At 46.8% G+C, this 24042-nt stretch overlaps 3 protein-coding genes across 6 annotated transcripts; 1 reads left to right on the forward strand and 2 right to left on the reverse strand.

Annotated features, from left to right (window-relative positions):
* Positions 1-184: 184 nt before the first annotated feature.
* On the reverse strand, positions 185-3594 carry PGP (phosphoglycolate phosphatase). The gene is made up of 2 exons (XM_069810532.1): positions 2934-3594; positions 185-2570 (listed from the first exon to the last, which is right to left on the reverse strand). Exons 1-2 carry the CDS (start codon positions 3556-3558, stop codon positions 2245-2247), a joined length of 951 nt encoding a protein of 316 aa, XP_069666633.1. The 5' UTR covers positions 3559-3594; the 3' UTR covers positions 185-2244.
* Positions 3595-3920: 326 nt separating this feature from the next.
* Positions 3921-13509, forward strand: E4F1 (E4F transcription factor 1). 3 transcript variants are annotated; one of them, XM_069810528.1, is made up of 14 exons: positions 3921-4228; positions 4716-4867; positions 5004-5103; positions 5510-5649; positions 5932-6052; positions 6338-6490; positions 6820-6986; positions 7529-7756; positions 8078-8183; positions 8710-8927; positions 9301-9499; positions 10682-10842; positions 11661-11723; positions 12410-13509. In XM_069810528.1, the coding sequence occupies exons 1-14, from the start codon at positions 4072-4074 to the stop codon at positions 12755-12757; spliced, it is 2313 nt and encodes a 770-aa protein (XP_069666629.1). In that variant the 5' UTR covers positions 3921-4071; the 3' UTR covers positions 12758-13509. The 3 variants fall into 3 exon arrangements, with proteins under 3 accessions (XP_069666629.1, XP_069666627.1, XP_069666628.1); XM_069810526.1 differs by having other exon boundaries at positions 3923-4228; positions 5510-5715; XM_069810527.1 differs by having other exon boundaries at positions 3923-4228; positions 5007-5103; positions 5510-5715.
* Positions 7760-22656, reverse strand: ZDHHC4 (zinc finger DHHC-type palmitoyltransferase 4). Of its 2 annotated transcripts, none has more exons than XM_069810531.1 (6): positions 21946-22656; positions 19508-19581; positions 17649-17827; positions 17435-17560; positions 16537-16781; positions 7760-8521 (listed from the first exon to the last, which is right to left on the reverse strand). In XM_069810531.1, the coding sequence occupies exons 1-6, from the start codon at positions 22066-22068 to the stop codon at positions 8354-8356; spliced, it is 915 nt and encodes a 304-aa protein (XP_069666632.1). In that variant the 5' UTR covers positions 22069-22656; the 3' UTR covers positions 7760-8353. The 2 variants fall into 2 exon arrangements, with proteins under 2 accessions (XP_069666632.1, XP_009927373.1); XM_009929071.2 differs by lacking the exon at positions 7760-8521 and adding an exon at positions 11338-15451 and having other exon boundaries at positions 21946-22654.
* Positions 22657-24042: the final 1386 nt, after the last annotated feature.

Below are 24042 nucleotides of genomic sequence, written 5' to 3' on the forward strand. Positions count from 1 at the left end.
TAAGAGCCCCAGACAGCTCTGGGACCTGAACCAAAGAAATACACTCCAGGATTTGGATTTCTTTCCCTGATACTGCATGTGAGGAGTAAAGATGATAAACACAAACTGCATCCCTAACTCCAGAAACGTCCACACAGTACAGCTGCAGCAAACCTCCCAGAGAAGACTACAAAATAAGACAACGCCAGGGGAAAGCAGGTTTGTAAGTTTAATGTGAATTCAAGTAGAGGCTTAAAAACCGTTTGGAAGTTGATACAGAGTTTTGAAGCACGATTGACACCTTCGCCAGTACATCTCAGCATACGTGAATCGAGGTAATGGTTCCCTTGTACAGTGCAGAGTACTTGGCAGGGACAGTGCGATGCTTGAACAAGGCTAAACACCTCTCCTGGCGTTTACTACTTGACTTGACATATTCTGAAATTATAAGCACCAGATACAGGAACTGAATCAAAGAACACATCGCTAAGTCAGACCCTACCTGCAGTAAATCCATAATGTCCATTTCCACGTTACCCAGATAAAGTGGAAGTTCTATCTGTAAGTATTTCTCTGTGACTCCACACAGTCACAGCCCTCCAGCTGGAGACAGGAACAGGGAAGAGATTATCCGCGCTTCCTTACACAACTCTGAGTTACAAACGAACACCCGTTTACAAGAGCAGCTAATCTGGTAACACCAAAAGACAGTATGAACTGCATGGTTATTGCTGTACAGACAATGTGGCAAGTCTACTCGTTTCAAGTGCCTGAGTGGAAGGAAATGGCGTCGACACACTGCTAGAGCTATCCAGCTGAACAGTGGGAGATGAAGGAAGGCCAGTGTTCAAATTTAACTACCGATAGTGGAATCTATGGAATAAAAGCATGTTATTTGCATATATAATTTTTCACTTAATTCTGTAACACAAAAGCTTTCAACTGTGGCCTTCAATTTAGCCAGCATAAAAACCTACCCCGTAGCCTGAGCTGTGCATCACCCAAACCCGCCTCAAGATCACAATGAAATCATCACCTGAGCAAGCAAGCACTCCTCTTCAGACAAGCAACTGGTGCCAGGCCCCCTTACCAGACACACGTGGAAGATATTATTAACCCCAGCTATTTAAAGGAAGCACGTGCCATCATCACACACAGCCAGTACTCTCACAGGATTATTTCGGTGGAAAGCCGTACTGTGTACTGCATCCATCCCCTGCGGACTGAGCGTCAATTCAGATTCTGCAGCTAAAGCCAAAGTGAGCGGCTATTTTGATGCTGAGGGAAGCACAAGAACTAACTTGGTACTAATCGATCCAGTTATTTCTGGGAAGCAGCAGTAGTGAAGGACAGTCCTATGTGGATACAGACTTTCTGCATTATCAAATGCAAAAGCTTAGGAGAATTAAATCTACTGTGATCAGTGAAGTACATTCCTCTTATCCTCCCTTCTGGGAAACAAGATATATTACCATATACTATACTTAAATTTATAATTTAAATATATTCTGATATATATTTAGGATCAGGGTAGTTCTTGTATGTACATGTACTTTACACATACATCCAATGCTTGGACAAATACAGTATACAGAAGACACTGTTTCTATTTTGTGAGTGGAATCATCCTAATCCGCATCACAAGTGCAATTTGCAATGGTCAAATAAAGGAGACAGATTTCAGCTTCTGCGACTGGATGTTGCGCTTGCAGTGGGCTGTACTACTAAACAGGACCCCATCCGGAAAAAAAAAGGCGGGGGGAGGGAGGGGAAATCAGTCTAAAGCCAAACACTAATTCTGCCAGCCACCGCAAGCATTTCCAAACACAGCTGCTAAGTTACTACACACTCCAAGAGTCATTTCCCTGAATAAACCAGACTGAGCCACAGCCTGTCCAGGTGAGGACACACCGCAAGACATTGGGTTCTTTTCCTCAGATCAACCAGCTCTACTTTCCTCAACTCAGTCTAGAGGACAACGTGACATCGAGTATCACAAACATTTGGATAGATGTGTTGCTTATAATTTAAAAAAACCCAAAACCCAAGCCACCAAGGCTTGGGTGACACCATAATGCCCTCTTTGTTTCAAAGTGCATTTAAAGACTGAGATGTAAACAACATCGTATCGAGAGGACAGGAAGGTTAAAAAGCTAAGGGTTACTAACTCTGGGTGGTATCCTAGCAAGTACGTTACTGCCACAGGGTGATTAACAGGGGCCCTCCTTGGGGTAGTGCTGCAGAGGCTGCAAGCATTTTGCTCTATTAATCCCCCAGTGCTGGGAGAAGGTCGGCTATGCTATCGACATAGTAATCGGGAACCAGGCTCTGCCTGGCAGGACAGTCGCTCTGCTGGTGGCCCTTCACTTCGTCCAGCGTGGTGACCCCGGTAAGCGTCAGCAGGGTGGTGAGCCCGCAGCTGTTGCCCATGAGGATGTCTGTGTCCAGCCGATCTCCCACCATGATGGTACGAGCGGGATCGATGTCGAACTCGCTTGCCACGCAATCAAACATGTACCGGTTGGGCTTTCCTACAATGAACGCCTCGCGCTGGGCTGCCGTCTCCACTGCTTTTACCAGGCAGCCAGTCCCTAGGGAGAGAAGAGAAAAAAAACCACTGATTAGAGACTGCAGAAGACTCTCTGTGCCCGCAGGGGCTGGTGCAAAACCGCACGGCGCAGCTTCACAGACGGGACAGGCAGAGGAATAGGTCAGCGCCAGGAGGCGGGAATGCCGTCCCGCATCGAGATCAAAAAGGAACCGCTACTCCCCGAGTACAGATCAACATGGATTCTTCCTCTTTCAGGGGGCTGCAGGGAGGAGGAGGCCCAGATGCCCCAGGACTCACCACGGGCAGCTTTGAACGGGCCGGGGCAACCTCCCCGCACCCGCCGGGCGGCAGACGAGGCACCGGCCGCCCCCCACCCCCGGTGTCCCCCCCCAGCCCCGCGCACCGGGGATGGCGGTGCCGCCCTCGAGCGGGAGGCGGTGGTCGCGGTTGGTGCCGACGAGGAGGCAGTCGGGGCCGCCCCGCAGGAGGTATCGCAGGGCCTGGCAGAGCTTGGCGTAGCTGAAGTGCTCGTCGAAACCCACCAGGACGGCGCGGACGGCGGGATCGAGCGGCGCCTGGGCCCAGTCGGCGGGCGCGGGACCGGGCAGGGCGGCGGGGCCGGGCCCCAGGTGCGGGACACCGACGGCCTCCAGCTCGGCGGCCAACGCGGGGCTGCCCAGCACGTAGGCGGCGGCGCCGAGCGGCAGGGCCTGGCGGAGGTAGCGGGCGGCGCAGTAGGCCGAGCCGAAGACGTGCCGGGGCTCGGCGGGGGGGAAGCCCAGCCGCCGCAGTTTCTCGGTGTAGGCCGCGCGCGTCCGGCTGCTGTTGTTGGTCACGTAGCAGAGGCGTTTGCCCGCCGCCGCCAACCGGCCCAAGGCCGCCGCCGCGCCGCCCACCGCCGCTTCTCCCCGCCACAGCACGCCGTCGCAATCGAAGAGCAGCGTGTCGGCGGCGCCCAGCACGGCGCGGGCCGCCTCGGCCTCCAACCGCCGGCACCGCCGCGGCTCGCCGCCCGCCATGGCCGCCATCGCCGCGCCTCAGCCGCGCGCCCCGCCCTCCCCGGTCGCTCCCATTGGCCGCGCCGCGGCCCGGCCCCGCGCCCCTCATTGGGCGGCGGCGGCGTGCCGCGCCCCGCCCACCCCACCGCCCTCTCCCCGCCTTTCCGCACGGCGCCACCGACGGCGCCCGGCTCGCTCGGCTCTCATCGGTCGCCCGCCTCACCGGCCCGCCCCCCGCGCGTCGCCATTGGCCAGGAGAGCGCGGTCACCCCAGGCGCTCCGCGACCCATTGGGCCGTCCGGCCGCCCCGGGGGCTCGTTAGGTAACTCGTTAGGCTCCGGTCCGTCCGGGCGCGGGGGTCAGAGGTCACTGGGGGGGGCGCGAGGGCTGGGCACCAACGGCGCTCGCGGCCGCGCGCCGCTCCGTTCCCCCGCCGAGCTCCCCCCCCCCTTCCCCCGCGGCGGCCCGTCCCGCGGCACGCGGCCCGTTGTTATGACGACACGGCCGTAAAGCCGCCATCTTGGCGGTGCGGCTCGTTGCGACATGGAGGCCGCGATGGCAACGAGCGCGGGGCCGGCGGGGCTTACGGCAGCCGGGGCCGAGGAGCGGGAGGGGGCGGCGGCCGCGGGCTCCGACCCCGCCGCGCCGTCCGCCGGCCCCGCCGCCTTCCTCCGCCTCCCGGCGCCCTTCAGCGAGGAAGGTAACCGGGCGCGGGGCGGGCGGTGCCGCCGCGACAGGGCCCCGGCCGGAGCCGAGGGGAAAGCGGGGCCCGGGGGGGCGGCGGCGGGGCCTGCGGAGGCCCCTGAGGGGGCCCAGCCCGGTGGAACCGGCGCCTGGGGTGAGGGGGGTGTGTGTGGGGGTCCTGGCTCTGCCGGTTCCGCCGGCGGGGGGTCGGGGAGGCGGCTGGCTGGCTGGCTGGTTGCCCCTCTGCGCCCCGTCCCTCCTCCGGGCTGCGAGAGCGGAGCCCCGGGGACCGGCTGGGGGTGGTGGGGATCGCCCCGCTCACCTCCAGAAACCGCCTGGTTGCGGGAGCGAAAACACCCTTCGGCAGCCCCCGCCGCCGGGCCCCTTCTCTCCTGGCGTCGGAGCTCACCGGGACAAGCAGAACCCAAAAGTTTTCAGTGTAAACGCTGCTCGTTAATAGGGGCCGGATTTTCCTAAACCGATGACTGCGTTTTAAATCGTAGATGAAGATGACGTGCATAAGTGCGGCCGCTGCCAGTCGGAGTTCACCTCCTTGGAAGAATTTGTGCAACACAAATTACAAAAGGTCTGCCAGCGAGCTCCAGAAGCTCTCGCTGCTGCATCAGCAGGTCTCCTCAACCAAGAAGTACAAAAGGTGACAGCAGGCTTCTCCTCAAGCCGTGGCTGAAAATAATTAGGATGCAACGGTCTGTTGGGTTGGAGGGGAGAGAACAGAATGCAATGTTTTTAAAGGTAATAAAACTTTTCTGCTAAAATGTTATCTGTTACAGCAGGTCGTTCCTTCTGTCGAGGAGTCGATAACTGTTGCTCATATAGTTGTTGAAGCATCTTCAATAGCAGAGGAAATCAGCAACGCATCTGCTATAGTAGGTGAGCTTCGAGACGCTTGCCTTTATACCCCTGCTGGGTTAGGAACTTGTTGACTCGTCCAGCGTCCTCTTCTGTTTGATTTGTGTTGTAGTTGGGTACATGACACCTCGGTGTTTCTGAGCACGGGGACCTGGGACTGAGCATTACCTCAAAGGTGTGAGAGAGGGATCCCTAGGCCAGCTTTGCAATTCCCTCCGTGTTAATACAAATCAGATTTAAAATTCCATTCGAGAAATGTCCATTTTAATATTTATGCTGCAATGAGAACTTTACAAAGACCCATATTCCAGGTTTAGAGTAACCGTTTCTCCTTCCTTTGGCATGAAATGCTGAAACAGTAAATCGCTCTAGTCGTGTAAAGCTGTCTTCTGTGAAGAACGTAACTGTCTTCGTATCCTTTTCCCAGGTAGTGGGCACATCAAAGAAGTCATTGTTGCAGGAGACCACGTTTTTGAAAACCCAAATGGTCATGTCGATGGCGAAGTCACTGAAGAGCAAGGCAACCCTGAAGATCAGGAGCAGGACATTGCCACAGAACTGATAAAGGTTAAGCTGCTGATTAACAAAGAAGGGCGATATGTATGTGAATTATGCCAGAAGACGTTTAAAACAGTAAGCGTCACTTCTACTGTGTTTGGGTTAGTGAGTTATTTAGGCTAGCTGTTAACCAAGACATCTCAAGACTCGATAACAGTGTGCTTCTCTACTGCGTGCTACACATTCAGAAGGGAAGTTCTGCTTTCAGAAGGAGTGTTGTTGTTCTTTACAGCTGAAATGTAAAATCTGTAACCATGTGGAGCATCTTCTAAAATGAAATTCTTTCCCTAGGCAAGCATCCTCAAAGCTCACATGATCACGCACAGCAGCAGAAAGGACTATGAATGTAAACTCTGCGGGACTTCCTTCAGGACAAAAGGGTCTCTGATTCGACACCATCGGCGTCACACTGGTAAGACAGTTCTCCAAAATAAGAGTTACTTGTTGCTGGAGTGTGCTGTGTGTGATTATCCAGCTTACCTTCCAGTGGAATTTATTGCTGCTTTCCATCTTCTGCTGAGCCAAGACCGTGGAGCTCCCCGATGTTTGGGGTGCTGGGAGGTGACACAAGGTCTTGGGATAAGCACAGTCTGCTTGCTGTAGAAAGCTGAAAGCGTCGTTCTAGCAGTCTGTTGCATAGAGCGAATACTGGCTGTCGTTAGTTTAATACTGTTGTTTCGATTCTTGTTGTTTCCAGATGAAAGACCTTACAAATGCAAGAAATGTGGGAAAAGCTTCCGGGAATCTGGAGCTTTGACTCGGCACCTGAAATCTCTGACACCTTGCACTGAAAAAATCCGCTTCAACATGAACAAAGAAATAGTAGTCAATAAAGATGATTTGCCAACAGGTCAGTGATGCTGTCAATACCTGCCTTGTGTCTGATAAAACCAAGCATGCTCCCGGCACATGAACTATAAATTCTTTCTCAGTTATGAAAAAAGTATTTCTGTGGTATTCAGTTTATATTTTTTATACAGGAAAAAGTAATTTACAGAGCTAAACTATTAGCCTGAAGCACATGTAGCCAGGTGTTGGCTGTGAAGAATGTTTGAGAATCTGGTTCAAAGGTGGCTTTAACAGGCACCTCATATTCTGAGACACATTTTGTGTAGGGCACAGCAAATTGGTGAGGGGTGGCAGTACGCCAAGTGATTAATTGTGCTGCTTTTCTTGAAGGATCCTGTAGTTCAAACACGGACACTGTTTCATCAATAGCGAGTGAATCCATTGAGGCCTCGCCCGTCATTCATCTCGTGACAGATGCAAAAGGCAACGTTCTTCATGAAGTCCACGTCCAAATGCAGGAACTTCCTGTTGTAGATACAAAATCCCTGGACCAAGATGTGAGTGTCATTTCTCTTAAACACCCTTCATGTGTTTTATGCAAAGAAGTATTTTGAAGTATTTCACCTCATGAGCAAAATTTTCTTAGGTGCTCAGAATAACTCTGTGTGGTGGAAGTAGATGGTTAATTAGCTTCTCTTTCATCTGAGAACATAGACGGCAAACTCTGCCCTGACCTTGTCTGGCCATCTGCTGCTGTGGCTGAGGCTTAGCAGCATGTGTATAGCATACAGGGGGATGTGTAGCGTTCACCACCATGTACCGGATGATATAGAAGGTGAAAGGGTGTTTTTGTTGACCATTCCCTGCTATGAGACTCTGTGGTAGGAGCAAAAGCTTATCATCCCTTGGACTATATGTTTTCAGAGTACAGATTCACCTCATCTTCCTCCCCAGTCCCCAGTTGATCTTTCAACCCTGTATCACAGCATTAGACACCCTAGGAAGACTGATTGTCATAGTAGCAATGTTGCTGAAAAAAAAAAAAAAGGGCTAACGGTGTTATTTGCTGTACCAGTTACTGGGCTGTTTATTCCTTCAGCAATCGCATCCTGAGGAGCTGCCGTGTGAGGGGGAAGTGAACAGTGAGAATCTGCTGAGGCAGGCCATGAGGAATTCGGGTATTGTGATAGAGAGAGTCGCTATGGAGGAAATGCAAAAGCCAGATGAGCCTGCTGTGGCTGCTACAGAAGAAATAGAAAATGAAGCAGTGGAAGCAGAAGAGGAGCTGTGTGAGGAACAGTGTGTTGAAGTAGAACAAGTGGAGTCGGTATGTTTGTATTCCATAAATAGATTTAATTTTTTAATCTTCCTTGCCTGCACTTGGTTGTGGACAGCACTGTCAGCCTCACCACCCCTCATGCTATCCTCAGTGCATCTCTCCCTGTGCCTGGGTCTTTGTGTCAATTTTTACAGTTATGTTTTTCACGTATGCTTTAAGTGTATTGTTAGTACGCTCGCTGTCTCCTGTTAGCAATATAGATCTCTTTCTTGTCAAAGCTGGAGTATTTAATTGGGCATTTGGTTAGTGATACTTACTGTACACACTAGTACAAAAAATACTAATGTTGTACCATTTTCTTTCCAATAGACAGATGCAGAAAGAACAAATGGGTACAAAAGTTACGTTTGCCCTCACTGTAATGAAGCCTTCAGTGAAGTGACTTCCCTTGAAACACACATCAAAGGTCATTTAGGTAAAGTTCTACTGCTTATGCTGGTGTCTAAAATGTGCCCAGTCTTACTATGACCTTAAGCACAGTACAGCTTGCTTTGTTTCAAATTCCTTGCCTTTACATGGCCGTTAGCCATGCAAAATCAACTGATGCTTAATACATTAATACAAAAAGGTTGACTTTTCTAGACCTCAACCAGAGAGGGTAAAAGAAATATTTTTTTTTAAAAAAAGAAGTTTCCATGTTTCAGGGCCTGCACTGCATCCTTGAAAGTAGAATTTTGTGAAGAGGCCGGTAAAAAGGTTAGCATGGCAGAACAGGTTGATGGGCTGGAACTGCTGCTTGAAAGGCACCAAAGGCTGTAAGAGCAACATTTGAGCAGAATTTGCTTATGAATGAGACAAAGCCCATACATGCAGTTGAAAATATAATTTCCCTCCTTCTCCAGGTTAATTTTTTTCCTAAGAATTTTATTACAGTATGAACTAGATACCTCCTGCTGCTGGTTGTCCTGTATCAACCTTGTGTTCTCCCTCTCTCTCTCTAGATTACAAGCCTTTTAAGTGTGAGGAGTGTGGCAGAGAGTTCACAAAGGGCTATCTGCTAAAAAAGCATCAAGAAGTGCATGTGAATGAACGGCGCTTCCGCTGTGGAGAGTGTGGCAAGCTCTACAAGACCATTGCACATGTGAAGGGGCATCGAAGAGTGCATTCTGATGAGCGGCCGTATTCCTGTCCAAAGTGTGGCAAGCGGTACAAGACAAAGGTGCGTCTCCCTGACAACAGGCTTGCATTCAGATTTTCCCTTCCAGAGCCAGGGATTGGGAGAAGTTAGGAAGTTTTGCTCCTGAAAGAACAAATGCCAGCTCACCTGCCTCTGACGTGATCTGAAGCTTCAGAAGGAGCTTTTGTTTTAGTGGGGAAAAGAGGGACAGTCTTAATAAAACCTTCACATTTGTGAAGAAACTGTTCCTTTGTGTGCGGAAAAAATTACGTAATAATAATAAAAACAAGTCTTCATAGTTTCTTTCATGAGAAGTCCTCAAAGATGTTGGCTTTTACCCTGGAAGCTAAAATACTGCTTGCTTGAGTTTGTCATTCCCTTCAGCTGCCCTTCTCTTGCTTCTCTCTTTGTACAGAATGCCCAGCAAGTTCATTTCCGTACGCATTTAGAGGATAAGCCTTATGTCTGCCAGTACTGCAGTCGGGGCTTTCGGGAAAAGGGCTCGCTGGTCCGCCACATCCGCCATCACACGGGGGAAAAGCCTTTTAAGTGTTACAAGTGCGGGCGAGGGTTTGCAGAGCACGGCACTCTCAACAGGCACTTAAAAACCAAAGGTGAGGTGGCAAAGCTTGTCTGCATAGGGGTGCAGGGCATGTGTGGTGTTCCAGGATTGGGTTTGGACAAGCTGCTTTTTGGCTGAATGGTAATGGCTTTTTAGAGTGGATCTAACAATCTGCGTCCAAGGCCATTTGTTCATCTGCATCTCAGTTGCATCAGAAGGAGATGCATTGTATTTTTTTCATCTACATTAATGAATATTTCTATTGTGATCTTTCTGACCAAAAATGATGCTGAATGAACAGCCATAAAACAGTTCTAATGTAAAATCTAGATAATCTAAATAAAAATAACCAAACCAGAATTTGCATTAAGAATCTAACTGCAGGAGTGCTGTGGGCTTTCTGCTCCAAACTCTGGCTTAAGTGGTCTCTGCAGTGTCGGCACTGCCGTAAGTGGGGAAGACAGACCCTATACCGTGCAAGAGTCTACCCTGAACTGTGAAGTTGTTCTGTTCCAAGGCTATACACAAAAAGGGAGAAAATTAAAGTTTTTGCAAAGTAATGCCAGAGAGCGCTTGATTTGATTTCTGTGTGGGGGAAGAGGTGAGGGGACTGTAAAACTTAAGATGTGGCTCATACTAATTTGGGTGTTTTATGAAATCCTGTAAAAACACAAAATGTGGATGTTCTGTGAGGAAAACGTCTTAAGTAGAGTTAAGTTCTCGCAGATAATCTTGTTTGATCGGATTAGTTGCACCGGAGCTGCTGCTCCTTTAGCTCCTAAGCACGGATTTTCAAACTTTTTCAGGTAGTGATGATGATGCAAGTTTACTGGAGGAAAAAAAAGAGTTTCCTAGGTAGATACTGAAATGCAGTGCATAAGCAGAAAAGATACATGACTTAAAATATACCAGAAATCTTACTGTATGTTCTTCACATATGGCTTTTGAAATCCTGTGTGGTTTTATGCATCTGAGTTTAGTTGTGTATTTTTTGAAATTGCACTGGACAGTTGCTCTGCTGGAGGCTCGGTTCTGTCGTCTGGTGTCCCGCAGGCCTCTTCTAAGCCATTACTTGGCCGGTTGTGGTGGGATGACTGTTGTCTGACTGCTGGTCGCTTGTCAGCTGCATCCTGTTAAAGGGGTCTTGTTTGTGCTGCATAGTGTTTTCCAGGCACTCCTGTATTTGGGATGGTTATGAGAAATGTTTTTCTGGCATTTTTGGAATACCATTCAGGTGGCTGCCTCCTTGCTTTGAAAGAGGTGGAAGAAGTGATCATGTCTGAGGAAAGTCAGTCAGCTGACAATTTAGCTGCAACAGTCATTTCTGAAGATCCTCACACTGTTTTGGTAGAGTTTTCTTCAGTGGTGGCGGACACTCAGGAATACATCATTGAGGTAAGAAGTGGGGCAAAGAGCCTTCTCATTCTGAACTTAGCACGGTATTTTGTCAGTAAAAACTGCAGTCGTGCATGTTCCTCATCTAGGCTTTTGGGAGAAGATACAATAGGATCTAGCTAATGCTACCCCTGCCTGCATGACCCTAGGAATAAGTAGGATTAATCTTGTTCAGAAGGAGAGCACCTGGAGCCTATTTTACCACCCTTCTGAAGTCCTATGTGTAATGTAGGCAGGAAAATGAGAATGCAGGGAAGACTGACAGTAGTTCATCAGAAGGCTGAGACTGAGAACTTCTGACTAGATGAGATTTTATGTCCTCACAAACTTGCTTCAGCTTTCCCTCAACTTTTACCTACTCTTTTCTCGCATTTCTATTTAGCTTATTTTGTCCAAAATAATCTCTGTTGTTTTTAACTGGCTGTGGCTGCCAGAAGCAATGAATTACACATTTTGCTTTCTTCCCCTTTGTGACAAAGAACCAGTACTCAGCCGTGCAGAATAACACAGTTCATTTATTGAGTCCGTTTAGTGCTGCCATAGTTTTTCTCCAATAGGAGAAAAATCTGCCAGTTGGCTGAGTCCTGCTGAGAGACGATGTTCTCTTTCAGTTATTTGTGAGCACTTTGCGTTACTTTTAAGTAGCTCTTGATAATGGGATTCGGAGGTAATTTCAGGGGGAGTTGTTTTAGAGTAGCTACTGCATCATGGGGGGAACAGAAAGACTTTTGTAAGTGATCTTAGTGCCTTGTATCTTGGTAATAAAAGATTTTTTTGTAATAATCTAAAAAGGGAATCATCATATTTTGTCTTTCAAGACTGCTACAGAAGACATTGAGACCAGCGAAGCTACTGAAATAATTGAGGGAACAAGACATGAGGTAAAGCAGATGCATAAACTATTATTTTGAGGACTCGCTGTAGATGAAATGAATCACTTTTAGTGTCTGAAAGTCATGCTAAATAAACTCAACTTCAAATAATTAATTTACCTACCTCTGTAGATCTGCAGACCTGTCTGTATAAGAACATAGTACTGGTCATACTGTGTTTGACCGGGCTCTGTTAACCCCAGATCCTCTCAGTGATGGCGGCCAGCGACTTGGTGTGGCTTCATACATGAGAGCACAGTTGCCAGCTGAGTAGAATTGTACAGTTACACTTCAGCCTTGGGGAAATGATCCTCTTAAGGCATTCCTGAATGCCAGAAAAAAACGGTTATTGCGAAGTCAGAGGCTGGCTAGGCTCCTGAATTGCATTCGGTCAGTTTAAATGTCTGGGCGTGCATCGTTAAGATTTTTCTATAAATAGTAGTTTGACTTTTTGTAGGAAGCACCCCGCTGGTGAAAATATCTTCAGTGACATGAGGTGTGACATGTTCTAAGAGTCTGCTGTTCTCGGGGCTATGAGAACTTCAGTGAACAGCTGGAGGAAATTGGAATTAAATGCTGGTTGTTATACTGCCCTGCTGGTCATCAAGCACTGTTTATGGTGATGATAACTGTCTGTACTTCTAACAGAGTACAATACACCAAGAAATAACGTGGCCTATGTTCTTTTCATGTAGGTTGACAGCCACATTATGAAGGTTGTGCAACAAATAGTAAATCAAGCAAACTCTGGTCACCAGATCATTGTACAGAACGTCACCGTGGCAGAAAACTCTGAAGTAACCACAGATGCTGCGGACACCATCACCATTGCGACCCCCGAAAGCCTCACAGAGCAGGTCGCTATGACGCTGGCTTCCGCCATCGGAGAAGGAACAGTGCTGACTACGGAGGGTAGCATCGAGACCGAAGAAGCAACGGTGACGATGGTGGCATCTGAGGATATTGAAATAATGGAACATGCAGGAGAGTTTGTGATTGCCTCTGAGGAGGGGGAGGTGGAAGTCCAGACTGTGATTGTGTAATGAACAGCATGCAGCTAGTGACAGATGTTAAATGTAAAACTTACTATTTTTCTCCTATTTGGGGAATTTGATCAGTCCTAAGTTTGCCATTATAATTGTTCAGAAAGCAAGGGAGAGAATGCTTCTATAGGTAAGTGGCTTAACAGGATGGTACAGCCCCACGATGTTTTCTGTTTAAAATGGAAATAACAGTAATTTAAAACCTCTGCATGGTTATACTGTGGAAGTGACTGATAGGCCGTATTTGACAGTCTTGGCATTTTGTACAGCTGCCTCAAATAAAGGAAGATCCTTTGCAAAGCATTTACCTCTGACCACAGGACAGTAGTGTTCTGGTATTTAAAAGGATTCAGAAAGTGAAGCAAATACATAGGGTCTCTTTAAGAGAGTACCTTAATAGTATGCATTTAAAACAAACCAAGAAAACCAAACCTAAGGAGTTCTGGTGTGCATTCACCACCGCTCAAAAACTTTCATGCCTTTAACCTCACTACTTTAGTCCTCCTAAGGCATGGTACTGCAGTATTTTTCTTTTCTTTTCTTTTATATCCTGGACAAATAGCCTTATATACTGGTCTATGAAAGAATGCATCATTGTACCCTTGCAATGCCAGACAGGCTACTCTGAGAGCTAGTCTGTTGGTATGTGAAGCCATACTGTATATGATTTTTTTTTTTTTAAACCATATACGGATTTTTAATTGCATATTGTACAGATGCGGCATGTAAATAAATACATTTTTAAAAATAAAGTTATTTAAAGTTCTTACTATATTTTTCCAATTTCTGCTCTATTATCACTCAGAAGAATTTCTGAGAAGAGAACAGGGCCACCTAACATAGTGCTTAAATTAAGAGACCCTCACCGCTGGGTGAGTCAAACATGCTGTTTTTCCCAGAGCCAGCACAAGCCTCTAAAAGCAGCCAGTACAGCGATGCTTTGGAGATCTCTGAAGCGATCCTAAGTTGGAAGGATTTCAGAAGGCCGCTTGCATAGCTGCAAGTATACTTTTGTCCTCTGCTGTTAAGGCAGAGGGTTTTCTTGAGGGACACCGATGAATTGCCTTTCAGTGTTCACCTAGAGAATCCCTGTACAGAGGTGGAAGACCATGTCACTGCTGTGCTTTTGAAGTGGCCTGTTCAGTGATTGTGGGTGGGCAGCCCTAGAAACAGCTTCAGCAACTGTAACTTCCCCTGCTGCAAAATGCCCAAAATACTAAGAAACACCTAAGACGTGGTTGAGCCTCTTGCTGTGAACAGGTATATTGAACAATGCAATAAAGATGAGAAACACCAGAAGGATTAAGTCTAATCTGCCAGGACCTGTATGTCCAAAGCTCAGTATCAAATTTCTGATACCCTTTTCAGGATGCTGAAATTCTGCCCAGAAGTCCACCATTTTCATGACTTTAAGGCTGAAATGGTATCTTAATTTGAACGAGCTGAAAATAGGTATCAAGAAAGAGACTTAGCAGGTAAGGAGAAGTAGCACTTGTAGTAGTTTCCTTTCTGAAATTAAGGTGCTCCATACTACTACGAATTTGCAGTAGAACATGGTTTCTCCAGGTTAAGATTCTGCCAGTAATCATGGGGTTTTTCAGCTACATACATGCAACCTATTGTACTTAATGGTAATGGGTTAATAATTTGCAAAACAAAGATAAAAAAGATGATGCTTCCTCAAAGTTCATAGCAGCTCTTTGTTAGCTCTTACCTTGCAAGCGCACACACAGAGAAAAAGATTCATTTCAGTAAGATGGACCAAACTTCCCTCTCCATACCAGCAAATTCAATACTGGTCCCTCTAACAGGGAAACAGAAGACTGAGCTTAAACTCAGAGATCTCACCAAGTGAAGTCTCTTAAATAGTGCTCTGCTTTGGCATCGTTAATCAGAATACTGCAGTCAGCTGTGAGTTACTCTTTTCCTTCAGGGGAAAAAAAATGTGAATAATTGACAAATAAGTGCCACTTCCACAAGTGTGACATTGCTAGATTCCTGTAAAGTCTCCTGCAGGAAGACCTACTTAAGACATACCAAAGTAACTTAGGAACTCAGTTTGCCTAATATACAGTGGTATATATTATGCAGCGTACAAAACAGTAACCATAAAAAAAGTTCCTTGTGTATGTGTTCCTTAAGTGAACCTAACTCTAGTCCAGCTTGCTTCTGTACTGTCATTGTGTCTGAAAAGACTAACAGGCCACTGTCACAACTGGTACGAGTAGTGTTACAGACAAACTTGGAAGAACTCTAGTTTTTTGGAAGACTGGTCAGCTTTGTGAAAACAGTTTCCAGTTACTTAACTGACATACAGTAATCTGTTCACAGAAGTTGTCTGGGGCTTCAAAGCACACTGCTGAAATAAAGTCTTACAAAAAATTTAAAAATGGACATAGAATAGTATCTTCACGTTTTCTTCTTTCCTTCCAACACTGTAGGAGGCTTAAAGATTTCCTTTAAATTCATCCAGACTCCTTTAGAATAAATGTTTTTGTAGACAACTCGTCTGTCATGAGGCTGCAATGCTAGATAGTGGGAACACCCATGTCTTCTGGATTTATACCATTCATTGGAAGTTTGGTTGGTTAAGGCCAAATATAGATTGAAACAGCAGTATGCACCCAGTACAAGTGTGAGAAGAATGACAAAACCAAGCATGAAGACAATCCTAGGAAAAGTCATGAAAAGGTGCTGCAAAGAAAGAAAATAATAACTTAGTTAAGAAGTTGGGAGCATCAAATCACATGAAGGCATGTGACTGTGGCAACACGCCAGCTGAAATGCACATCCATACGTGCACATAACTGTGCAGCCCCAGAAACAAGGTCACAGCCCTATCCTCCATCCATCCAGCTCAGTGACGGTCCATCCCTGTGACTGAATCTTTGAGTAGAGCGTAGAGATTTCCAGAAATGTATTTCCTCACAAGCCTTGCTAATATGCGAGAGATTTTCTACACCCATCTCTCTCTGAATGTTTGTATTTCATATTGGGGTTTTGCTGGTTTTGTTTTGTTTTTTTAATTAAAATCATTAATGCAGATCATCTGAAAACAAACTGCCAAATGAAGAGGCTACAATCTGGTACAACTTCAGGTTTTGCTGACATGATACAGTTGAAGCAGCTCTTTTCTGAGTTAAATTCCAATACTGGGGAGTGGTAATGGTACTGCTCAAACATGAGCAAACATTCCCTGACCAAGATCCCTTTGTAAGAGTCCAAGGCTGAAACATTTGTTGTCTAGGATGAGGAAAGGATAAAGCATTTTCTACTTATCACCTCACTGCCATACTACAGAAAGGGATGAGGGGATTGAAATGCAAATGGCTCAAGTGCTAGAGAGACTCAAAGTCACTCTTTGCTTGTATGTGAGAGAAAATATTCAAGTATCTAAATTCCAGGGTAGTAAGGTCCTGCTTTAACATCTCCGTGAAGGTATCTCAAGGATTGTCAACTGTTTCCTAAACGTTACTACAGTAGATGGTCATTGGAATGTAAAGTCATTCTTTATGAACCAGATCTGCTGAGTGAAAGCAGCCTGGAGACAGAAATCCAAAGAACGGGAGAGTGGAATGAAGTGCTGTGAGAAAAATCCCTTATTTTTAAAGTATCCTGCAACAGCAGTTTTCTAAACTTAATTAGCTGTGTAAAGTTGGTAAAAAATTGCAGTCTGTCCACATCCTGCCTGTGAGAACAGATGGACTTATAAGATTCCTGAAAGCAAAGACTGACATAAGCCTTTTTATAAGCTAATAACCCAGACAGCATAAACTTACCTGAATGAGGAAGAGAATCTCAACAGCACGCTCTTGTCCTTGGTCATCAATGTAACTCCCATGCATCATATTTGACAGCAGCACCACTTGGATGAGAAATGCTGTGGTGATGATTGCAACGGTTGCAGCCATGGCAGTCAGTGTGAAGAGGTAAAGGAAGAAATACTTTGCATTGAAGGCACCAATGCAGTTGTTGACCCACACGCAGTGGTGATCAAAACGATGTACACATATACTGCAGAAACCTGATGAGGAGTAAATGACAAAAGACAGTTATTTGTTTTTTAAATAATCAATTTTATTTTTGCACAGATCAGGATAGTTTTTCATCTGAAAAAATCTTGAAAATTATGGTCATGATTTAGCTGATAGCTTTTTAAGCAAATACATTCATTTCAACTGCCTATCATAAAAAAAATCCAATACTAAAAACAAAAACATGTATCTCATTTCCTCTTTTATTCACCAAAACTGCAGCTCAAAGACTTTGGTTTCTCTGACAGTACTCCCTAGCAAAGCCTATGAAAGGTAGAAATTGCAGCCCCCAGCTTTGTTTTAGATGATAACAGCAAATTCTGCAAGAGAAACATAATATCCTGAACTCAGGTCTTGACAGGAGATAATTTTTCATTTAACTTCTAGATGCTCAAAAGCTTGCCTGTACCTGACCCCAAATGATACCCTCAGAACTGGTAATTTCTGTGAGATGAAAGAGCAGCAAAACAGTTCCATGGATGGGTAAAGGGCAGCTGTAATCTGGGACCCCAGTAAAACAAACCAGTCCTGGGTGCATCAAGCTGGGTAACAGAACGGATGTAGTCTGAACTGCAGTTATTGATTGAGAATTAATTTAGGAAAGTATTACTGTTATGCTTATCAAGGAAGTTAAGATTCTTACTGCAATGTTTTGATCTGGCTGGCTTCTCCATGTTGCACGTAGGACACACAATGCCTTTCTGAAATAATACACCATCATATGCATAAATCTTAACCAATGATGCATGATTTGATTTTGTTATTATACCTGCGAAAGAAACAAGAAAAACAGTAAAAGTAATGGTGTTTGTACCATCTTTTCAAACAGCTACAGCTCACAATCAGCATGAGCTTACCCGGATTGGCCTGGGAGCAGAGAATGAAACAGCCCATGTTCCCAGCCAGCAGCAGGTAGGGCAGCAGCAGGAGGAGGAGGTGGAACTGCAGCTCCCAGCAGTAAACAAACACTTCCCATGTGTATTCCCCATACACTGCAGCTTGCAAGGCTACATGCAGGACAACAAACAAACAGCTTCTGTAACAGAAAGGGGACAGTCTATTTAATACTCAGCATCCTGATTAACAGGTCAAGTACACTCAGAGGTGATCAGCAAAGACTTTCCAAATGCAAGAGACACCTCTTTTAGGTTTTCAGGCCAGCATGAATTGCATATTAATAGTGTTTTCTCCATCCAGTGGCTTCTCCTTCTCTTCTTCCCACATACGCTCCTTTAAATATGCCAGCTAAATTCAATTCCATTTTGTCATGTCCTTTGCATTTTTTTTCCAACAGTAGTCAAGTACAAAGCACCCTTAGTGCTGACAAAATATGCCACAGCAATAGGCCACGACACATTCTGCCAGAATACATTTGCTGTATGCTGCTCTGAAAGCAAAGAAAACCCCAGTTAAAGGTAATCTTAAAAAAACTGTAATAATATAAGCAGCTGTTATGAAATTAGCACGGCAGGAGGTTAGCAATGGCGAACACTAGTTCCAACCTGTCAGGAGACTACAGCTTCTGCAAGGCAAGCTGCACAACTGTTTGGCAGGCAGGTTTGTTTGGGATGCATCATACTGAGCAACAACTTTCAGCAGCCTGGCAAACAGATGCTCACATAAGCCACACATTAGGAAAGCAATGTTCACTTACTGCAGTTCTCTGCATTATACATCAGTTTGCTGGACTTTTGTTATGAGTTTTAAGTAACTAGTGATGTTTATTTTACTACAGCGGGAAGTCTGTTGCAGACAAGCTCTCCTCTACTGCTCTCTCCTACACCATTTCTGTGTGTAATCCAGCAGGATCCTGTGGAGTGTCCTCTCAACTGCAGGCCTACAAGAAGATACCCTCAAGTGCTGTGCCACACTGGACTTCTGCATGAACTGAAAAATCTCTTGCTTGAATGAGGTGACATAGTTGAAGGGTGTGCATGGAGGATCAAGCGTCTCCAGCGCACAGCACAGTCTAGCAATGACAACTACACTAGGCTCATCAGATAATTGCTCTGCTGCTGACTGCACATTTGACAGTGTAACCACTCTCTCTTGGGCTGTGTTAACAGCAGAGAATCCGCACAGCAGGCAACAAAACAACTGCAGCACACATTCAGCAGCTGTATACAACACATGAAGTGTCTGTCATATTGGAGTTGCTGCCCCCAGAGGAAAAGTATTTAAATTGTTCCCAAAGCAGATCCTAAAGCACCAAAGTTTATGGGACACTACAAAATTCACCTTACAGTGTACAGCAGACTGCACACTGGCAGCTGTGCAGCTTCCCCTTGAGCCTCCTGGACATCCAAGCTGCTGGACTAAGACTAATGGGATTTGAGGGAGAGGACGGGGATCGCTAGCTCTGTCTAAACTCATTCTGCAGCTGCCAGAGAGTCTGTTGTAATTCTCACGTGGATGCAGTCTCCCACCAGCGTGACCAACATCTGTTAGTCACACTGGAAGCTACTGAGCCACATAATCTTTATTTGTCAGTATGTTCAAATATTTCAGGGTACCATCTTCCCAGCAATAAGCAAGGAACAGAAAGACAACAGTGTGGCAAACCTTAAAGGCAATCTGTAATCCCTGACAAGCACCCCTAATGAAGAGAGAATATCTAAGGATAATACTGAAAGCTCTGATGGTGGCAGGAGGTCATCTATAGTAACCAGAAATACTAGTAAAAAATAATGTCAAAAGCATAAAAAAAGTGCAATACCTTGTGTGGAAGAGCCTGTGAAGTGCCTTCTGTGTCACTCTCTGGAGCCGTGTGGGGATTACAAATGACAATACCTGAAGCAAATGAAAATACTGTTATCTGAATTGCACATCACTTCTGCTGTGTAGAAAGTTCAAATAAAAATACAAGTCACCTAATCCCTCAGTGATATATCTGCAGCCATGTCATTGGGGAGGAAGCTCATTTTCAGGGGTATCTGAGCTCCTAAGAATATAGGCACGCTGCTGGAGTTTTCAAAACGGGAGTGAGGTTCTATATTCTCAGGAGCCCCATAGGCACAAACAAATGTATCTGGGTTAATGTGTGAAAGTTATAAGCAGCTTATATCGGGTTGTAGACTGGGTAACTGGTTAAGCAAGGGATAGAACTGAGCAATTTCCAAACTACAATATGCTTCATCAGGACATCTGACAGATGCAAGCGGAGATAAGCAAAGGGATAAAGCCTCCTACCCTCCAGAAAAAGGAAGAAACCTCACAACCTAACCAAAAACCAAACCCCACCAAAACCAAAACATCCAGTTTCTTCAGCTACAGCTATGATCCAGTCTGATAACTCCACGTCTATCTAACTACCGTTTCAAAAACGGCTAGACACAATGAAGAAGAAAACTGCCTGTCTTCATTCAGTGAAATCCTCAGCAATAGTCTGTGACTGCGGAATTGTTTGACTCTGCTGTTGAGAAGATGACAGATCTCTATAGCAACATGCTGCTTCATCAGTGGTGGAGGAATTAGAGCAGCTGAGCCTATTTCTAGCTGACAGGGAAAGAAAATATGCAGTGAGAGCTTCTTGTCTCAGGTGTGAAAGACCAGAAGGCAAAAAGCATATGTAGAGATGAGATGTTAAATATTTTTCTTTTAACTGGTATGCCTCTTATCAGCGGTTCAAGTGACAAGTCTTTTTAAAAAGAGGCTGTGTACTGCAATAGGAAACATAGCTAGACAGAAAAGTAACCTGCATGCAATTGCAAAATTCAAATTTAAATTAACTGTACGTGTGTTAGTACAGTCTAACATTACATTCAGTATCCATTGTTCCCCCACATACAGTACAGCAATCCCCTGTATTTCAGCCATTCCTTACACCAAAGCAAAAGGCTTTTACAAATATGGTTTCTGCTTGTAGTGATGATGAAAGTAGGAGGGAATGAGAAGACTTGTACAATGCATATAACCATCCCGCACAACTGAATGGCTGGCAGCAAGGAAAACAAGCTGGGGGGTGGAAGCTGACTTGCCATAGAGCTAGAAACAGCTGTGCTCTGTGCAAGTTAATTACTTCATATTGCTCACAATGAATCCTTTAAAGGCTCTTACAGGAGTGCAGTCAAACAATTTCAACAAACTTCCAGGCTTACAGGCTTCATTAATTACAGTCGCAAATGAATTTAAAATACAGTGTCTAGAGAAACTATTTAGGATTACCTATATTTATTTCACATATACAAGTATCTATTACATTTCTCCAGACAGTGACTTTCTATCACAGCAGTATTTTAACTGCTGATCGTTACACGTTTCATAGAAGCAGCTATTAAGAAATGTAGGAAAACAATAAATTTCACTGCAGTGTTCTGTGTGCCTATAAAGCAAAATAAAGTATACTACTAGTAATAAAAATTAAAGTCTAAACAGACTCATGTAAACAGCATTAAATACTATTTACAATTTAAATGATAATTCTCTTATCCTTTCCAAGAATGCTACACCTTTTTTCCTTCTTCATTCAGACACAGCCCAAGAGACAGAAAAATAAGCTAGTGCCTTTTCAATTCATTCCCTGTTTTTTACAATAAAATGCCAATTCTTAATCCTCTTCTAAAGCTCTTCATTCCTCCCTCTTTCTTAAGAAACAACAGCCTGCAGCATTATTACAGACTCACATTAAAGAAATTCCCCTAAAATATTTGCCACCAGTTACAATTCTCTCCGTTTTAATCCTCAAACCTCCCCCCACCTTCTTCCTCTTAATGACAGCAGCAAATACCATAAAATTGCAAATACTTGGGGCCTCATTATTATTTAATTTCTCAAAGCTGACGTGTTATGGTGTCACTGAACAATGTACTTGTAGCATCGCGAGAAGCTCCGTCCTTACTACTACCCTGCGGTGACTGCAGCTGGCCAGACCAGCAGACGCAGGAACAGGAGCTGTAGACGCAAATCGTTTTTCACTACCTGCTTGGTCAGGATTTCATCAGCCGAAAGGAAGCGTATTTCTATTTCCAATCCCAATGAGAGCTTGCCTGAAAGCAGTTGTCAAAATAGGATGAAATATGGAATACGCCGTATCATCACTCTAACCGCATATATGAGCATTTTTACGGAGAAGAAATACGCTAATTTTAGCACGACAAACTAGGGCAGGCCACCAGAACGGGAGATGATCATCGCTCTGAAAGCTCGGTTCTTTACCTGGCTTGCACCATTGACGCTTCTTGCGAGGCAACTCTCCTTCCTTCCCGTGCAGATGCAGAGTAGAGCAATAGCAGCGAGAACAAAACACAAGTAAATCAAGAAGAGTGTCAGAAAGTCCATCCCGAGCCCTGTAACGTAACAGAAGCCGCTTATTAGTGCCCGTCGGTGCCAGCTCAGGCCTGCAGCAGCGCCCGGGCCTCGCCACGCTTCACACCCTTCACCACATCCCTCAAACGGAGGAGTGAAGCGGCCCCGAGTCCAGCCAGCCCGCCCCGACCCCTCCAGGAGAGCACAGGGCTGGTGTCCATGGTGTCTGTCTGTCTGTCGGGCCCGGCGCCCTCAGACTCACTGACGGGACGGAGAGGCTGGGCCTCTGCCAGGCCTCGGGGCTCCGGGCCGCAGCGGCTGCCTGCGCGCTGCCTGCAACGGGGGACGACCCCGGTCCCGACGCCCTGCCCGACCCCGGGAACCGACGGCGGGACCGAGGACCGGCCCCGGGCCAGGGGCCTACGGCCTCCGAACCCCCCGGGCAGGCAGGAACCCGAGGGGACACAGTCGGGGCGTCGAAGGCGACGGTCCCCAGCCCCGAGGGAACAGCGGGCTGGGCGGGAAGGCGCTGGCCCCGGCGGGGGGACAACGGGGACCGCGCTCCCCTCAGACACCGCCGGCGGCGGCGGCGGCGGCTCCCCCGACTCCGTTCCCGCCCGCCCCTCCCCCGAGGCCGGCTAATCGATCGCCGAGCCCCCCTCTCGGGCCGCTCGGGGATCGGCGGCGGCAGGGCCCGGTGCCACCCGGAAGCGGGGGTTGGCCCCGGGCCGGCCCCGTCCTAATCCCGGGAGGGATCCCGATCCACAGCGGCCGGCCCCGGGGACCGGGTAGAGCAGGCCGGCTGACCCGCTCTGCCCCGAGCCCTTCGGAAGGTCCGTTTCCGAGGACGGCGCCTCTCCAGCCGGCTACCGGCAGCTGCCCGGGCCCAGCGGCTCCAGGGACGGGGGAGTGGGCCTTCCCCAGGCTGAGGGGAGCTGGTTGTCGGTGTCGGGATGGGGCTGCCGCTGGGAAACGCACCGGGAAGCGGCTCCAAATCGAGCGAGGAATCAGCCGTCACCTCCTGAGGGAGCTGGGGAGAGCCGTTCGCTCTGGCCTTCTTCCTTCCTCCGCCGCAGAGAACGGAGATTAAAGCAGTAGAAATAAAAGCGAAATCATTTTTATAAATTCCACAACTGGGTGTAGAGCTCTTATGGTCCTGGGCAGCTCGTTACCATATGAGTTGAGCAGAGTTGATGTGCCGTTTTCTTCTGTTTCCAGAGGGTCTGTGTAACTGGCATGGCGCATCTTGTGTCATTTCTGAGGGACCCGCAAAAACTTCTTCAGATTTGTTGCCTTCGGTGAAATCTCTAAAGCAAAACTATTTTGTCTTCTACAGGAGCTCTGAGCTTTATGTTCCCTTTTACTAAGGAGCCTCCTCTCACACCATCACGTCCCACGTGCTGTAAGAAGTAGGGCTGAGTTTGCCCCAGTACCTGAAGGGATCTTGTCTAGAACCGGGCTGAGGTGGGCTAAAGCCACAGGAGATAAAAGTCCTGTGCTGGTTCCTTACGCGCTGGCTGTCAACTGAAACCGTCCCCGCAGCCGGCGCAGTCCATGCTCTCCAGAGCGCCGCTAATGAGCGGCCGATTGGGTTACGGTGCCTGGGTAGAATTTGCCATAGAAACTCAGCCGGTTGCTGCCACCAGGTAACTGATCCAAAAGCTTCAAAGCTGCTGTGATGATTTTGCCAGCTCTGGGTCCCAGTCTGCTGCTGGCTGGATCTTGGGCACGACAGGTAAGCCCTCCGAGGGGTGCTTGGGCTGCTTTGGCATCGAGAGGAAATTAATTGGCTTGGTCGAGACGCAGCGGCAGGAGATGAGGTTGAGTTTCAGAAAGGGGACCTTTTTTTCACTGGTAAGTTCTTAGCCCCCAACGCACCAAACCAAAACCTGAGAGAGAGAAATGCGGCCAAAATATTGCTGGGACACAGCTATCCTAGAGTGCAGCCTGAGGCACTGTGCTCCTGATGGAGGATGTGGTGAAAAAGACATTTTTTTCCCTTCCTGC

The sequence above is a fragment of the Haliaeetus albicilla genome, chromosome 22 (assembly GCF_947461875.1).
Source record: "Haliaeetus albicilla chromosome 22, bHalAlb1.1, whole genome shotgun sequence".
Taxonomy (NCBI): Eukaryota; Metazoa; Chordata; class Aves; order Accipitriformes; family Accipitridae; genus Haliaeetus; species Haliaeetus albicilla.

Excerpts from the sequence above, each read along its gene's own strand:
- PGP (XM_069810532.1), bottom strand. The coding sequence starts at position 3,558 with ATGGCGGCCATGGCGGGCGGCGAGCCGCGGCGGTGCCGGCGGTTGGAG. Across the intron at positions 2,571-2,933 it reads GGGCGGCACCGCCATCCCCG|GGACTGGCTGCCTGGTAAAA; the intron begins GTGCGCGGGGCT and ends TTCTCTCCCTAG.
- E4F1 (XM_069810526.1), top strand. The coding sequence starts at position 4,072 with ATGGAGGCCGCGATGGCAACGAGCGCGGGGCCGGCGGGGCTTACGGCA. Across the intron at positions 5,716-5,931 it reads GCCAGAAGACGTTTAAAACA|GCAAGCATCCTCAAAGCTCA; the intron begins GTAAGCGTCACT and ends TTCTTTCCCTAG. Across the intron at positions 11,724-12,409 it reads TTGAGGGAACAAGACATGAG|GTTGACAGCCACATTATGAA; the intron begins GTAAAGCAGATG and ends CTTTTCATGTAG.
- ZDHHC4 (XM_009929071.2), bottom strand. The coding sequence starts at position 22,068 with ATGGACTTTCTGACACTCTTCTTGATTTACTTGTGTTTTGTTCTCGCT. Across the intron at positions 17,561-17,648 it reads CTGCTCCCAGGCCAATCCGG|GTATAATAACAAAATCAAAT; the intron begins GTAAGCTCATGC and ends TTTCTTTCGCAG. Across the intron at positions 16,782-17,434 it reads AGCCAGATCAAAACATTGCA|GTTTCTGCAGTATATGTGTA; the intron begins GTAAGAATCTTA and ends ACTCCTCATCAG.